This window comes from Anomalospiza imberbis, chromosome 4, assembly GCF_031753505.1.
Source record: "Anomalospiza imberbis isolate Cuckoo-Finch-1a 21T00152 chromosome 4, ASM3175350v1, whole genome shotgun sequence".
Classification (NCBI taxonomy): Eukaryota; Metazoa; Chordata; class Aves; order Passeriformes; family Viduidae; genus Anomalospiza; species Anomalospiza imberbis.
In genome coordinates, this window is record NC_089684.1 from 66,840,451 (window position 1) to 66,858,436 (window position 17,986).

The following is a 17,986-nucleotide window of genomic DNA, read 5'->3' on the forward strand; positions in this document are numbered from 1 at the left end:
CAATACTGTTTAAATGCAAATGGATATGAATATTTCCTGTAACTTTCTGTAAAAAGGAGTAGAGAAATAGTTATTTTTCCTTGAAATAGATATATAATTATATATATAATTCTTTTCACAACCGATTTATGACTAAGCCATTCCTATGGCTATGGCTGAGTCACATAGAGCAAAAATCCTTGGGTTGTCTAATGTATTACTAGGTAGTGCAATGATCATTTTATGCCAAACTGGGTTTTCATCCCAATGTGCAATGTAATGGAGCTCAGCCAAAGGTTTTACATAGGTCTCTCCTCATTCTCCATGTTTCAGCATGGGTATTTTTCCTCCATTCTTATACTTACACACTCCACTGGCCTTCCAGCCTCCTCTGAAAGGTCAGGTTCTGCTAAATTAGCCACAGAACTCATTCTCAGGCAGGGCTTCCTGACGCTTATTGCAAAAGGGCAGGCCTGGTTAACAAACCTGAGGAATGCCTTTGTGAGCATTGGGTCAGAGAGGATACGGGTGAAGAGTCAGACATAATGCACTCAGTCTTTATGAAATTTCCGAGCACAGTTTCTCAGGTAGGGCTCACATGTAAGGTTGTGAAGTACAAGTCACTATTCAGCCTGATGAAGAATGAGCTTATTCATGTTTAGAGAGAAAGGTGGGAAAGAATAAAGAATTATGTGGAAGCTTTTAAGAGGAGAGCTTTTTGAGGTGGTTAAGAGCACTTTCATCTTTTGTTACTTGTAGGTGACCTGGAAAAGTGAATACACAGCAGAACATGCAGAGCTTACAAACTGATAGGACTAGCTAGTACCACAAACAAAATAAAGTAAAATACAGCAGCAAAACCAACCATCTTCCAAAGAAGTCAGAGGCTGCAAAGTGGTGTTAATGAAAGGTTCATGTGTAGTAGTATAAGCAAATGTTTTTACGGTAGGTGGCATGCTGTATACCACTGCAGCCTCTGGAGCATATAACCCTGCAGTCCCCAAAAGTCTGGGGAGATAAGAAAGAGTGATCTGCACTTTCACTGGAGAAGTCTTGATAAGACTTGAAGACTTGATAAAAAGAAGTCTGTATCTCACTGATCAGCTGATGACCTCTGCTGACATTCCAGAAATCACTGGATTTGAATTCGAAATCCTCTTCTAGGACTGGATTTACAAAGATTGCAAAAACTCTCCTGAACTTTGCCTTCATATTCTCCTCCATAAACACTACTCTGACTCCCAAATGGACATAGCTCACCAAAAAAAAAAAAAAAACAAACAAACAAAAAAAAAAAAAACCCAAAACAATGGACTGGATTGCTTGCATAGAGCCTTTGATGTAGTAATGCCCCTTATATGGATAGAGATAAATATCACTGAGATGCAGGTATCTGAGTTACAAACTTCCAGTGTATTTTCCTAGTGTTAGTAAGTCTGGAAAACTAATTATAGAACAGTGTTGCACTGAAATCCACTGGAGAACAGGAAAAATTGTAATAACACGGAGGATCAAGTGATTATGAAAAGCAGGTTTTTGCTTGTTACAGAAAATTCAGTTAGAAGGACAACTAGATCACTGCTGGAATGGGCACAGAATTGCTTCACCACTTGCTTTGTACCTTCAAAAGGGCTTTGATCTGTGACAACACTTCACTGGACACTGATTCTGCTGATGCTGTTGATCATGTCACAGTTATTAGAAGTGGTTTCTAGAGTGGATGTCTGAAAAGATACACTGAATTAAAAAGGGAAATGGTCAGGTCTGTGAGCTTTTATACTGGATCCTGGATTTGGTCAGTACTTAAGATACTGGTTTTTATTTTTCATGGTGAAATCAGTTGTAAAGCACTGAGGTCAGAAAAGTCTATTACTAGACTATTCAGGACATTTTAGGATTTGCTTCTGTTGGACTTGAAATACATATTTTACATATACTTGATAGGATCAGTAAATAGATTTTTAAGTATCTAAACCTCTGAAAGTGATATACAAGTTTTGAATTAAAAAAGACTCGGCTGTCTCATTTTCAAAAAGCGTAGATATGGGATGACTTGACTTCTCAATATACTCAACACTGGGTAGCTTACCAACAAAACTATGCTTAAATGTATCACTTTTTAAGACTGAGTCAATAATTGAATTAAAAAAAAAAAAAAAGCTTTTATGCTGGCAGTCTGACCAGCATGTACTGGACATCTGTCTACTGCTCCAGTGCACTGCATGGCCTCAAAATAATTCTTGCCCTGATGAGTCTTGATCCTTGTAAAGGATCCATAAATGAGGCCAGTGTTCTTGAGATGCTGGCCTTGTCCCTTTCATGGGAAACAGCATAGCAAAGAAGGAGTGGTGTTACTGCAGTAAATATGTATATACAGAATATGTAGTACTAGAGTGAATCAAGACTTCAGGTATAGATTCAAAAACCTCACAGGCCTCTGAGGAAGGACTTAGACATCAAGCTTCAAAACCAATCCTTCCTTCCTTCCTTCCTTCCTTCCTTCCTTCCTTCCTTCCTTCCTTCCTTCCTTCCTTCCTTCCTTCCTTCCTTCCTTCCTTCCTTCCTTCCTTCCTTCCTTCCTTCCTTCCTTCCTTCCTTCCTTCCTTCCTTCCTTCCTTCCTTCCTTCCTTCCTTCCTTCCTTCCTTCCTTCCTTCCTTCCTTCCTTCCTTCCTTCCTTCCTTCCTTCCTTCCTTCCTTCCTTCCTTCCTTCCTTCCTTCCTTCCTTCCTTCCTTCCTTCCTTCCTTCCTTCCTTCCTTCCTTCCTTCCTTCCTTCCTTCCTTCCTTCCTTCCTTCCTTCCTTCCTTCCTTCCTTCCTTCCTTCCTTCCTTCCTTCCTTCCTTCCTTCCTTCCTTCCTTCCTTCCTTCCTTCCTTCCTTCCTTCCTTCCTTCCTTCCTTCCTTCCTTCCTTCCTTCCTTCCTTCCTTCCTTCCTTCCTTCCTCCCTCCCTCCCTCCCTCCCTCCCTCCCTCCCTCCCTCCCTCCCTCCCTCCCTCCCTCCCTCCCTCCCTCCCTCCCTCCCTCCTTTCTTCTTCTCTTAAGCACTGTAGTGATCTTGAGCACTGTAGTGATCACAATGCCCCAGCATTGTGAGAGGTATCCTAGAAAAACTTGTAGCCTGTGAATTGCTTGTGAGGGAAAAGAGATACAAAGGAGACTGGATCAGGTACTCAAGAGATGAGAGATTGCAAATTATCATGTTCTGCTGCCTTGTTTCATCCTCTCTCTTTAAATCTAAAAATAGATTTGCTTTCTTTTTGAAAGAATGAATGCAACTGCCAAATGGAAGAAAAGGTTTCCTAGTTGTACTAAGTGGGATTCCTAACTCATATTGGCCTCAGGAAATTTTCTGAGCTAAAAATAGTCATAAAATGAAACAGATTTAGTAAGAAATGCCATATATGCTTTCCAGACTCTTAGTTTTAATTATCTGTCTGGTAGATGACCTGGAATTCCAGATGAGCACTGGGTCTGATCCTATGTACTACTCTGGGACTCTTACATAATGTCCCTTTGTGGGACTGCTCAATAAGGTGCTCAGCCTTTGAATTAACATGGAAAATGCTTCATCTTACTTCAAAATAACTTGAAAAAGGGTCATGTTACACAAGCAGCCTATCAAAAATATCTTAGGATGCTAGCACAGAATTTTTTTCCACTTATTTGGAGAATAGATTTTTTTCCTGAATTGGCCTCTTACACCAGAGATGAAAAAGATTAATTGATTAGTCTTAATCATTAATTAGTAGCAATAACTCTTGACTTTTGCTATCTGTGAAGCTTAACTTGGTAACTGAGATGGAAAATAAGGAGAAAATATGTTTTGAAGTATTCGTATAACTAAGGCTGTCAAGAAAATTTGGGGTTATTCACTTTTCTTTGACAAGTGCAACAGGCTCTGGCTAGTTCATTGACTCTGAACCTTTGCATGCCTTCCACACAGCAAATAAAAATTTTATAGAACACATAAAGATGAAATAAATTACTTATGTGCTTAATTCCTAGCCTCATACTTGGTCATTGACCCTTAATTTTGTGTACAAATAAATTACTCTACAACCAAATATTTCAGGGTTCTCACTGCACTTGAGTGTCTTAGATTAAGTATGTTTTACTTAAAACTTTACAAACATGGAAGCAAATATTTTGCTACATTGGGCCAATTTGTCACCAAAGTGCACAGCTGTGCAATTGCAAAAATATGATAATTATGAAGATAAAAACCAGCTCTTTTATTAAAGCTTAAAAAAATTTCTAACAAATTAAGTGCATTAATATCCCATTATTAAGTTTACAGATCTCAAAACTGTTTCAGTTCTGAACTAGGATCTGCAAATACACTAAGCTAGAAAATATAAATGTATAGGTGCCACAGGTATTGTGTTGCTAGACTGCTCCAGTCTGTCTACAGCTTGCTGTGATATTTGTCTGCTAGGGTTGGCAGTTTATTACATACTGCACCAAAACAAGGTACATGATTAACAGCTTGACAGAAAGAAATGGTCAAAAAGACAATTTTTTTTCTTGGCTGGAACTTTAGCCTGTAGCTGTAATGTTTGGTGGCATCATAATTTTGTGGCTGAAATATAATAAAGCATTCTTTAGAATGGAATTTGCAACCAGAGGGATAGGGGATGGCTTTCATGCATAAAAACCTTTCTAACTGCTGCAACATCCATTGCAAGGTAGTAAAAACATGAAAATGAAACCTCAATGAATTTTTCCAAAGCTTGTAAGAGGAATAATAGATAGGACAGCATCCCCAGCCTGCTGATTTTGAAAAGAAGCTGTAAAGTTACAGCTCCCCATACAAACAGGCAATCTTGTGGTTTTGCTTGATGCAGTAGTTAAATTGTGGAGAAGCTGCCACAGGATGACTCTTTATAGCCTCCATCAGAGAAAGCAACAGAAATGGTCACAGATGAGCAGCTGGAGTCACTGAGGTAGAGACTCATTTCATGCATGGCAAGAAAGAAGACAGAAAAAACATCATTCATTGCTAGTACGAATTGTGGAAAGCATTTTAACAACCTTAGTGCTATTTTGCTTTGGAACTTTATCTAGGGACATCATCCATCAATGTCAGATGAGCATGTCTTCTGTACTGCAGTAAAACCACACACAGACTCATTCTTCCTCCATTTCTCAAAAAGAAATATAAAAAGCCTTTCTGGCCAATATTTGCACATGTTTATAACACCATGCAGTCTCATGAGCTGCATTGACAAATCAGCCAACACTTGTACAAGGGTAAAGAACAATTTCTTTGGAATTCACCCTTGTTTCGAATACTACTAATTGCTAATTATCTAACAAGCTTTAAAACTATTAGGAATTGTAAGGAGACATAACATTGTTATTTAAGAAAAACTTGTTTCTCCTTGAAAATTCTGTAACACAGAAGGAACTCAGTCTCTGAAGACCTTACAGCTTTTTAAATAAAATGCAATATTTTTCTGCCCAGCCGCTCATATCTTGCTATTTGTTTACTACATCAAAATGCAAAGCACTGTCCCTCCTAGTCCTGCAGGCAACTATGAAACATTGCATTGTTGTTCAGGTGGAGAATATCCTAATAGGCAGACTGATAGACACAGTGAAAAATGAGAGCTTTAGCATTATTGCTTCCTTCCACTTGTCACATTATACCTTGAGAACTTCCCTTTCCAGATGTTGGCTGATGAGGTCTCTGGTGGGACCCCACCTGCAGTGCTGCATCCAGCCTGGGGATTCTCAGCTCGGGAGGGAAATTGACCTCTTGGAGTAAATCCAAAGGTGGGCAACCAAGTTGATCAGAGTCTCTTACGAGGAAAGGTTGAGACAATTTGGTTTGTTCAGCCCAGAAAAGAAATTACTTTGGAGTGATGTAATTGTGGACTTCCTGTACCTGAAGGGAACTTAGAGAAAAGATGGGGCAAGACTCTTTACAAGAGCATATAGTGACAGAAAAGGGGGAATGGAATTCTTCAAATTCAAAGACAGTAGATTTAGATTAGATATTAGGAAAAGATTCTTTACTCTGGGGGTAATGAGGCTTTAGAACAGCTTGACCAGGGAAGTTGTGGATGCCCGTCCCCTGGAAGTGTTCAAGGCCAGGTTGGATGAGTCTCTGATAACCTGGTGTAGTTGAAAGTATCCTGCCAATGCATTCTATGATTCTATGATGCTTTCTATCAGATTCACTCACATGCAGTGGGTAAATCTGGTTGTTCTTTCAAATCCCACAATGATTCAAAAATATAAGCACCTACTCAGACTCTTCAAGTTCAAATTTACACTGTCATAAGGATTTAAAAAGCTCCATTTCTAAAGGTCTTGTTCAGGAAATAGATTCTCTTCATCTAACAGGAATATATTGCCATGGCAGCTGTTGTTGTATCTGCTGGGTGGTCAAACCTTTTGCAAACCTGTCTGCTTGGTGGATGATATTCTTTTGCATCCTCATGTAGAAGATTGTGGGGTGTAAGGACACTTTTACTGGCCAATATTTACATGAATGCAGATAATTAATATTACAGTTTTTTGTTTGGTTGTTTTTGTTTTTTTTTTAGCTGCTCCTGACTGGGAGCAGTCTTGAGTCATGTAGTTCCTTCAGTCAGGTTGTTTCATCATCAGCTACTACAGCAGGTCATGTGAAGACACAAGAAATAAGGGCAAGAGGTTTCAAAACAGGAGAGCTGTCTAGTGAAATTTCTGATCTGTTTTTTTGTGCTGTCTCAATTGTCACTTTGGAAGAAGGTTATTCAGCTGGCAGAAATGACCAAGAAGAGAGTTTCAGCATTTTTTGAAGACATGATATTAAATTAGAATAAATGTTGTTATTGATTTTTTCTTGCTGCATAGTATGAAATGATATCTATGCAAAGAAACCATTGAAATGTTATTCCAAAAGAAAAGCAGACAGATGATTTAATAATCTCAGCTTCTTCATTTGTAGCCTTATTCCTGGAACAGAACACATTTAGCTCTATGACATGATATAGATTCTAGCCCCACTGTAAGAACATTATCATATGAAAAGTCTGATTTTATGAACATTTTATTTAAAAAATACACATCTCTGAGCAAAATCCTGAATCAGACTAGAACGTAAAGCTGCTTACACTGGCCTTGGTAAAACATTAGTCCAGCTGCAGATGTGATATATACAGAATAAGTAACTTGGTAGCTCTTTTGACCAACAGGTTTAGGAGCTAATATAAAGCAGACAACCTGCTACATTCTGATTTTCAGATATTACACCTATATAGTTAAAAACCAAAAGAAAATAAAAGCATACACCTTAGAGTGTTTTCAGCAATGGTGTCTATATTGTGCTTCATGAAGTCATCTTGTATTTTTCTTACAAAAAACTGGTGGATGAGTCATCTGTTCCCTTTCATACATCAAGGCCAGCAGCCACATCATAGGCTATTCTAGGGCAGAGCTGGTTTATGTATGCTGTCAAGGAGTTGTATCAGCATAAAAATCTCAAGCTCTCTGCCTTTTTTGAAAATCTACTGCTTAAAAAAAGAAATGAAGCACTTAAAGTGTGCAATGTAGATGGATCTTTAATTTCAAAAATGGATATTGGGTATATAAGTAATAATTAACTACTCAGGGTTTGAAGATGAAGGTACCAAATTTCTAGGTATTATTAAGTAATGAGACAGCTGAGAGCATAGGTCCAATTAGGTTAAGTAATATAGTGGGGAAACAAGGTCGTTCATCACTCAGTGCTAGTGCAGGACAAAGTAGTGCTATAACTATAAGATACCCCTGTGCATCCCTTCCATGTATTGAGTGATAGGGCTCTCTGAGAGGTAAGGATTGAATCAGCACTTTGGTGCACTAATCACACTATAACTTTGATCTCTGCCTTGTTCAAAGACCTGTGCAGAGTTCATTACCACTTGCAGAATGTCTTGTGGTCCCAGGTGAGACAATGCTCCATGAACACCTGAGAAATAGTTGTCCTTAACAATTAGTTTTTCCTTAACTTTAAGGATTAAAGGAAAATTAGTTTTTCCTTAACTTTAGTGTAGTGCAAATGACAACTCCAACCTTTACACAATAGCCTGTTTTTTATCTCCACCCACAAAGGTAATATTTTCAGCCAGACTTCAAGTTGTATAAAGTGTCAGGAAAGAAAAAGTGCACAATATGGCAGGTGTTTGGAACTGAAAACTGAGGGAGAATGGTAGCATCCCTGATTTGCTCACCATTTGCTGGGAGTTTCAGGATTTTAGTGCATCTCATTCCAGCTTCCATTTGCAGGAATACAGTAAAAGGTATAATAACTTTTGACAGAAAGCTTGTTGTCTGTTGAACATGAAAACTCCAGGGTGTATCCCAAATCAAAATCAGAATTCATTTAACCGTTTCCTCGTGTTTTATTCCTTAGGAAGGTAAATTCTGAAGAATGATAGCAATTTTTGAATTTCCTCTGCTGATGATTGCAGTTGAGAATTACACTTTATTTCATTTATGCTATTACCTTCTTCAGTTGTTTTTGCACAAACAGTTCTATTATATATGACAGACTTACTCTAGGCAGTAATTAATCCATGAAAATATGAAACATTTTTCAATGAAAATGCAATATATTTTTGCCTGAGCTAAGTGTGACTGATTAGGACTTTCCTGAATACCAGTTTTTACTTGCTAATTCTCTCTAGCACTAGGAAAATCACCAGTTGCAATCTGCTGCAAATATAAAGAAGTAATGGACTACTGTGTTGTTTCCTGAGATATTCTGGTATACTGAAAGAAAGTATTGGAAAAACAGGCCCACTTACCACACAAAGCATAGCTGACAAAGAAGGCAGAGCCATGTAATACCATGAGCAGGATCTCATCAGCTAACTGTTTTATTCTCCACTCAGAAATATGATGAATGGGATTGGTAGGCAGCTCAACAGACTAGAATACAGTTTTCATAGACCTCTAATGCCTGTTAATTAACCAAACTAACTGAAATTTGGGAATTATAAAGGAAATCACTGCATGCATCAACTGCACCTGGCAATGTTTAAATGCAAAATGAGTCAGAAATTCCTGTGTATATGTGCTACTATTATGTTATTATTAGCATTTATCAGTCTCTACAGCAGTGTAAGTCTATTTTAGAAAGAATGAGTAAGGAATTGGTGAAAGAGAGGAGCAAAGAAAAAGAGGGAAGGGATAGAAATCTTGTTTTTAAACTTATCTGGCTGCCAGAAAACACTATACAGGGTATACCAATGCTGCTGGCCAAATTAAAAATAAATGGGCCAGAGCAGACATTGTATTTTTCATGACAGCCATTTGCTGCTGATCACACAAGTCTGTTTCTCTGCAGTATGAAATGCTCTACCGAGTGAAGCAGCAGTGCTTACAGATAGATGGGGTCAGGGTTCACAAACCAGGACTCACTTAGAGCCATGCTGTTTGCTAATTTTTCCACATGATCTGAGATATCAAACACTTTCATCTTTATCTGTCTATCCTCAGCAAGTCCTGTTCTAGTTCACTTCTGACTAAAGCCATCCTTATTTACATAATATCCTCAAAGAGGATATGAGGTGGCCAATGATTGTCCCCAAATACACAACATAGGTTCAAACACCTAGAACAGTGTGATAAATAAGAAGCAAAATGAAAAGATGCTCATGACAGAAGAAAATAGGATTTGAACTCCACAACTGCTGTTTCAGGCAAACGTATGGTGTTTCTTTTTTTAACAATGCAGGGTGTTATCATGGGAAATGGTACATAAGCAAACAGCAGAATTACCACCAAAGTCTGAGTATTTAGTAGGATTAAACATTCCCTCCCAAGAGAAGTAACATATTTGAAAAATCTTACTCATATTGTTAGAGAGAAATCCCCAAATTAACTTAAAATGTCAGCTGACAGTATGGAAAATATTTATGCCACAAAAATAACTAGTCATTTATTCAAATATTTCATACATACATCCAAATATAAGCAAGTCTAGGGGTGTTAAAAAGTCCTTTTTGGTCAAGCGACCAAACACTAAGTATTAAACAGAGCAATTTCAAGTGGATCTACATGCTCCCTCCTTCTGTTTCCAACCCCTCTTGTTTTGGGTAGAACCAGAAAACAGAAAGGCCCAGAAGAAAAAAAATAAAAGCAAAAATTGAATGATGTTTTTTAAAACTAGAGAAAAAGTTCCATTTTATCAAAGTTCAATTTTCATATCACTCTGTATTTATTCTTGTTAGCGATGAAAATAGAAGTGAAATAAACACTGATGAGCTATTGAATAATAATTATTTTCATATTCCTACATATAACTGTTATCACCAAGTGGTAACTCATAACTGTTAAGCAGTAGGAAATTAAATGATGTAATCTAGGACAAGTCTTCTAAGAATGGAGACTTATTCTCAGATTTCTGGGGACTGTAGGTTTTTAGTTTTTTTAGTGTAATTAATACTAACATTCTTCTCATGACCCATCTGGGATCCATTGTTTCAGTTCTCTGGTCTTCCACTCTATTTACAGGCACAGCTTCAGGTAGGCAGATGCTATGCAGCTCAAGCCATACATTTTTAATTTACTGATAGCAGCATTTCCTTAGGTGACATGCTGTAGACTTTTTCCCCCTCTTTTACATTAATTAGTTTCTGTTTGCAAGGTACACTGCAATAACAATGACCTTCCAGTTTGCCTGTTCTCTATGTGTTGTCTGTTAGTAGACACAGAAAACATATAGGAATGATAAACTGTGAATGATTTTTACTTTCACATTTAGTTTGACTTCCCATTTTAGTTTGATTTCTAGCCATTTTAAAATGCTTGTATCTTACTCATGTCTGAGACACATTTCATAAAGTGTTATGCTGCTGTTCTGTGAGCAAAGTCTTCAGTAAACTGTCTCCAGATAAACAGCTGAAAATAGTCGAAGCAGAAATTAAACTCTTTCCTTGTCCTTAAACCCTCCCTGGGATAATTTGAAAGCTGGGTCCCCTTAGTTTCACACAGATCAGACATGTTACTATAGCCGAAATGAGTCTAATATTTAATGAAAATTCAAGCCAAAATTTAGTCCTAAATTAAAATATCTCCAAATGCTCACAGGATTCATGCAACAACATAATGTTTGTGTAGACATCACAACTGTGTGCAATCCTGTCACAGCATCAGCCATGTCTGACAGAAATAATATTCTTCTTGCAGAAGAGGGAACTTTCTTTTTGACTACTGATATGTAATGTTTCATAGCAGGTTTCTTTGGACTGGGTGGGAATCTTATTGCAAATTGTTTACACATAAACAAGTACTTCACAACTTTTGTAAATTTTGTATCTGATGATTTTTAAAGGAATTAAGTTACATCAAGCAGTACAGGAGATGAGATAGAAAACAATGATGAGTGGGTATTGGGATTTAATGGGTAAAACACAATAGGTTATTACTGGTGGAAGCAAAGGTCCTTCCCTTCCCTTCCCTTCCCTTCCCTTCCCTTCCCTTCCCTTCCCTTCCCTTCCCTTCCCTTCCCTTCCCTTCCCTTCCCTTCCCTTCCCTTCCCTTCCCTTCCCTTCCCTTCCCTTCCCTTCCCTTCCCTTCCCTTCCCTTCCCTTCCCTTCCCTTCCCTTCCCTTCCCTTCCCTTCCCTTCCCTTCCCTTCCCTTCCCTTCCCTTCCCTTCCCTTCCCTTCCCTTCCCTTCCCTTCCCTCATTATTCTGTAGACATATTTGAAAAGATAAAGCTAACCAAGAGCCAGAACTAGTGGAAACCAAGGTCATGGCAAATGATGCTGGCTGGGTTGTAGATACTGAGTTAAAGTAATTAGTTTTCAGAAAATCTCGAGTGGTAATTATACAAGGTCTGTGACTGTGAATACAGGGAATTAGCTGGAGGGAAATAAAATAGGAACACTGATATTGTACAGGGAATTCAGGAGATAAATCAAATTCTTGTGGAGAAAACTGAGTTTGCCTGTGAGATGCTGGAGAAAGCTCTCTGGAATCTGGATTCATAGAGATATCTTGGAGGGAAATGGAAGAGCTGTGATTCCAGTTTTAGAAATATTGTTTTGGAGCCTGAAAAGCTGAGGTGTTGGCTGTGAAGAGACTAAAATAATTTTAAGTGCTCTGTATTTTCATTATTAAGATGATTAGCTAAATGTGTTCACTTGGATTCAGAGAATTCCTCAACAAACCTATCAGAGAGGGAAGCAATACTTTGAATTCAACACATTTCAGACATAAACTGCAACTGACAGAACGTGCCAGAAGGGCAGAGTTCATCTGAAATGACGGCATTGTACATGCTCCATGGTAATGCATGTTGATGATCTCACACAAAAGGGCAAGATATTTGTTGCTGCCATGCTCACCCTGAAGCCCCCTGGTTTCGCCTCCCCGGCAGAGGCACGGTCAGCAGCACGGGACACTCCCCTGTCTCTCGTGGCAGATTCGGGGAGCGGCTAAGACAGTATGCTTTGCTGTCTGCCTTGTATGGAGGAGAGGCGGCGTCCGAGAAGGTAATGAGGGCGTCGACTCATGGCCGGGAAAAGTCTCAGGTTTATTGCAAGCTCAGGGGAGCTCTGAATTCCATGTCCCGGCGGCCAAAAGTGGCCACGTGGTTTTCGCAATCACCTTAAGTACTGGGGTGGTAATAAGGGGGAAAGATGCCCACCGCCCAGTGGGGGAATTCGGGGGAGTGGAAGGCAGGAGGACAGACAGAAACACAAACCAATGGGGGAAGGTTAAGGGAGGGACCCCTGGCCCTTGTCCACTCACTCGATGCCCAAGGTGGAAGATTTTGGGAGGGTGGAATTAGGAGATGCGTGATGGACAAGGCACCAGGTGGTGGTGGCATTGGAGGAGGGGCGGGAGAGGTCAGGGTGGAACCATTGGGAGAAAATGGGGGGTGAAGGGGCAAACCATTGCAGAGCTGTTACAAAGATATAAAAACACAATACAACAACTTGTGACGCTTTCAGTGAGTATAGCTGCCCAGAAACCAGGAAACTGTGCTCACCACACATGCTCCAGGTTCCATCTGGGGACAGCTATCTGCTTAGTGGTGTGAGACATCTGGTAGGCTTCTGTCCCATTTTGGTTGATTCATTACATGCTCAACCCTACTGAAACAAAACAAGGAGGTGCCACCTACTTCTGAGCTGGCATCATGGAAATGAGCTCCCAGCCACTCCCACAACCCACCTGCAGCACAGACTTGTCATTTTGACCTGCTTGAAATCTCATGAAAAGGTAAGGGCCTCACTTAAATCTGTTCCTCAATAGCTGTCAGAAACCTCAGCTGTGTCAGTGAAGTACTCTGTCTTAAGAGCATGAAGCCAAAAGTGAGAATCATCAGAAAAAAGGGTTCCACATGCTGGCAGTGTCAGAGGAAATAAAATCACTCCTGGAGGCCTGGCCAAATTGGATGTTCATTTAAAAACTTATTTAGAAATTAATTACTTTGACATGGAAGAGAGATGAAGAGCAATCAGGCTTTCTGGGGGGAAAGGGAAGCTTACTCTGCAATCTGTCAGATCTTTGAAGTAAAGAAAGCAAAAGCGATGAAGGAAACATGAGTTTTCAATTACAACTTGAATTCAGAAGTTTTGGCAAAGACAGATGAATGGGAGTACATAGGAGGTTTTTTTAACACTGTACTTCAACCACACTTCCTGGTGACCAACACTGAGTTTAATCCTTTTGTTCATTCTTTTGATTACAGCTAAAATACCTATACTTTAACTGCGTCTTATGGTAATTTTTCTTTTTAACTTTTTTTTAGCTAAAAGAACAAACCGTAGTGTAATTTTCACCAGAAATTCAGTTCTGTCCAAAAGGTAATTTGAAGTTTTGCAAAATTTGTGCTGGTTTACTATTTAATTTGCTTCATCGGTACCTGACTGGCACAGTCTAGTTCTTAAGAGGTGGTAATAAAATTTTATAAGCACTTCTAATCAGCATTTATTTTATGCAGTCAAAGACCCAAGAAGCAAATCAGGGGGCTGATATATCCTATAACACTGTTACACAATTGTGCAGAAGTATGGGTTTCAATTTCCTGATCCAGTGATTACATCAAACAAAGAAAAAATGTTTATATTGCCACTCAGATTGTTCAGCTGAAAGCCATTTATCAAACATAGCAGATAATCAAACATCAGGAACACTAGCTTATAAATTTCCTACTAGCACTGCACCTGTGGAAAACAAATGTTTCCCTGGTTGGATGCCAGGTTACAGCACACTACAATTAGCCTTCCAATACAGAGTAGGCACAGAGGGGAAATATGGCATAAGCTTATGCCAAAGAAAGTTCCTTTTTAGGACAGGTATTGACTGGAGTTTGCACAATGTGGAATCACAGAATCATAGGATGGTTTGCATTGGAAGTGACCTTAAAGATTATCTAGTTCCAACCCCCTTGCCATGGGCAGGGATGCCACTTGCTAGACAATATTGTCCAGAGTCCCATATTCACAACTTCTCTGGGAAATGTCATGTTTAATATAGGTTAAGGTAGATATTGAGCATGCTCATATTAAATATACTGTAAAACAGCCATAAAAAGAAAAAAGTACTTATCAGAAACAGCAGCATTTTCCCACTGAAAAACTGAGCTTGTTTTGCTGGAAATAAAAAGTTTTATGTCCTAGTGTTGTTTCCTGTCTCAAAGGAGCCATTTTGAAAATACTGTATTTATAAGTAAAGTAATCCCAGCACCTTGTCTTTTGTACACCAAGTCTTGTTAGTCCTAAATGAATTGATGAAGGAAGAAGAGGATAATATAAGAACAGGCTGTTTGATCAACAGCATCAGAGCAACAACTAACTTTATTCTCTCCTTTCCCAATGAGTTTGTTTCAGAGATGACAAAATACTAAAATACATCAGTTACTAAACTAACTGATGAAAAAACAAAGCCAGAATGTGCCATGGCCCTGTCACTGAAGGCTGAGAAACACTCAAGCTCTCAGTGAAAATGAAGATCAATGTCAGAAAAAGCAAGTGTACTTCCCATGTGGTCTGAGCCCATTTTGCTTACCTGACAAGAAACCACTGTATTTGGTAAAATACATCCACTAATTCCCATGGAACTTTATCCAGGTGAATAGTCACTAATGTGTACTCAAAGAATTGTGCTCCAAGAGATAGAAACTAATTTTATGAAGTATACCTCCAGTCAACCTTCTTAATGACAAATACATTCCGTTTGCCTAGTGTAAATACTACAAAATACTAGGAAATACTGCTGTTTCATTCACTTTATTTAGTGAATACCTTGTGAAAGACAGAGCATTCTCTCTGTCACATTTACTTTTACAAGGCTGAATCTTGGTTATCAATTAGAACTGGTTAAAGGCCTTGAAATGTATATGTATTGTTAGCCAAACAAATATAAAATAACCATCCTAATTCTTTCCATAGCTTACAATGATTGATAAACTCAAAAGAACCAAAGCAATGGGACAACACCCTGATTTGAAATGCTACTCAATCCAGGAGATATTTGGCTACAGAGACATATTTTGTAGGAGAGATCATAATGAGGCTGAAAGGTTGTGATGAGGTTTCAGTTGTCTATTTTGGTGTGAGATCCCACAGCACACTTTGAAAATGAAAGGGAATGTTATCATATGCCTGTCTGAAACTTGGCTTAGATATTTTCTGACTGCTGCCTTAATGTTGCACTGGGAGGTTCCTGCTGTAAATGGCAAGAAACTGAACCTGTCTGTCCTCCGAGAATTATTGCATATTATTTTTGCATGGTGATTGTGATGGTTGATGAAAATTTTTAAAAATAATTTTCTTGTGTTAAGGGTGTTAAGAAAATTGTACTATGCTGAATTTTGTGTTGAATTTTTCTGATGTGAAAGAAGTCTTAAAGATGTAGTGATAGGATTATGGGGAATAACTTCCAGCAGGAGGAGAGTAGGTCTAGATTAGATATTAGGAAGACATTCTTACTTTTGGCAATTGTGAGCAGGTTGCCCAGAAAAGTTTTGGATGCCCCATCCCTGGAAATGTTCAAGGCCAGGCTGGGTGGGGCTTTCAGTGACCTGGTTTAGTGGAAGGTGTCCCTGCCCATAATATGGGGATAGACTTCGAGGTATACTTCTGACTCAAACCATTTTATGATTCTATGATTTTCTTTGGTAGTGGAAATGCCAAGGTTATTGGCAGTCCATCTTTTTACAAGCAGAAAGATTAATTGTAGGACCATGTGGCTGGCTCTAATATTGTATTGATATTTGTTTTGTGCTCCATAGTATTGTGTTTTGCTTGGTGCCTTTATAAGGCTAATGTGAGAGGAAGAGGACACTAGCAAATTAAATCACAGATCTCTGCAACTACTAAGGGGTATTCAAATAATGGTAACAGCTCAGCTATTACCTCTCTTACCCTGTTCCCTGCATAGGAGGCTCTGCCTGAAGGGGATTCATACAAATGTCATAGGACAGTCTAGGTACATCTTGTTTGGCTACTGCTGAATACAGGAATGGTTCAAAGAACTGCACAATGTGAAAGGAGGTTGTTGGACCCTCCTTGTTTTGGCTTCCAGTGTCTCACGTAAACTGCTGAGAACAAAACTATTTTCAGCAGCTCCTGACTCTTCCCCTTCAATCTCTGTAAAGACTGTCCTTGCATAACAGAAATGCTTCTTCTCTCTTACCAACTAGAGGAACATTTCCAAGGGTCTCCCCAGAGTCTCTATTTTATTTCAGAAGAATTTCTTGAAGGTGTCAAATTGGTAAATATGAGGTGAGAGAGAAATAAGGACTGAACAAGCAAAAAAAAGAAGCAAGCATTATATTACAATATTTCTTCCCAGGAGAAGTGTAGACTAGGTTAGAGTTATTCAGAGATTTGCTTCTGATTTTCAAACATTTCATGTTCTGTCATACACTGAATGGCATAAATACATTAATAAGAAAATACAGATAGAACTTTCAGCACTTGATAAATAAAATCCAATTAGATGTGGACAGATAGTGATCTTCTTTCAACTAATTTGAACGTATTTTTTATTTATTTGAAAAAAATTTTGCCCTGGCTGACTTCTCAGCATTGCTGTGCCCTGTTGAACAGGAGCTGCTTTTACCCCAGAGTCAGAGCTAGACGGTATCACACAGTTTGACTCTAGAGGCCACGGAGGCAGAGGCAACAGGATCTAGCAGAGACCACAAGCCCTGGGGAGATAACTTGCCCTCTTATCAGAGTTCAGGTCACCTGGGAGCAGGCTGTAACCTGGTTGTGTGAGTACATGCTGGATGAGCAGCAGTAAGGACACTGAGGGTGAGGACTGTTTAGATATGCAAGTTTTTAGATATGCAAGTGTACATACAAAAATGTATATACGTATATATATATGTATAACTTGTTTTCTTCTGCTCAACATTTTTGTTGGATCATGAGTGTTGCATTTACTCACTGAAGCATCTCTGGCACAAGGTTTGTAATGTGCTCTAGATTCCTGCCTCAGCCTACTTGGTGAAGCAGATACTTCTGCCAGTCTGATAGTATCTAATTACAGAGCCAAGGGGTGCATAATTCAGCAGAATGCTCTGAGATGTTGAAAGATGATATTGTGAGACAGAGAAGGGTATATCATCCCTTGATTTAGGTCACACAAGCAATTCAGTACTGCATAAATAACATGTTGAGTGTTACACCTGAATATAGTAAAAACCTTTAAAAATGCCATAGGTGATAAAGTATTTCAGCTTTTATCAAAGTACTATAACAGCTAATTTTTTTCATTTATTATTTTTTTCTTTAAAAGAATCAAATGTAAAGTTGTGGGTGATGCTTTCATTGAAATTAATGATAATATATGCATGTAAATAGCTATTCTTTTCAACCTATGGGGTTAAAACACCTGTTTATACTTTCTTTCTAGAGAGAGGATTAAAAAAAATGCCATGACTACTTTTCTAGTGTTGCTCTCATGGTTTTCATTTGCAACCAAATAAAAATGAGGCTAACATCATGAGTACATTATTCCTCTCACTGATGGACTTGTCTGTTTAGTTTTTTGCAGACATGGTCATATACAAA

At 38.7% G+C, this 17,986-nt stretch overlaps 1 protein-coding gene across 1 annotated transcript in view; it reads left to right on the top strand.

The window, feature by feature from the left end:
• Window positions 1-17,986, top strand: part of GRXCR1 (glutaredoxin and cysteine rich domain containing 1) — a 36,865-nt gene that overhangs the window by 4,636 nt on the left and 14,243 nt on the right. Inside the window, exon 3 of the mRNA XM_068189247.1 lies at window positions 16,390-16,394. Coding sequence (XP_068045348.1) covers window positions 16,390-16,394 — 5 coding nt within the window. The remainder of the gene's footprint in view (window positions 1-16,389; window positions 16,395-17,986) is intronic.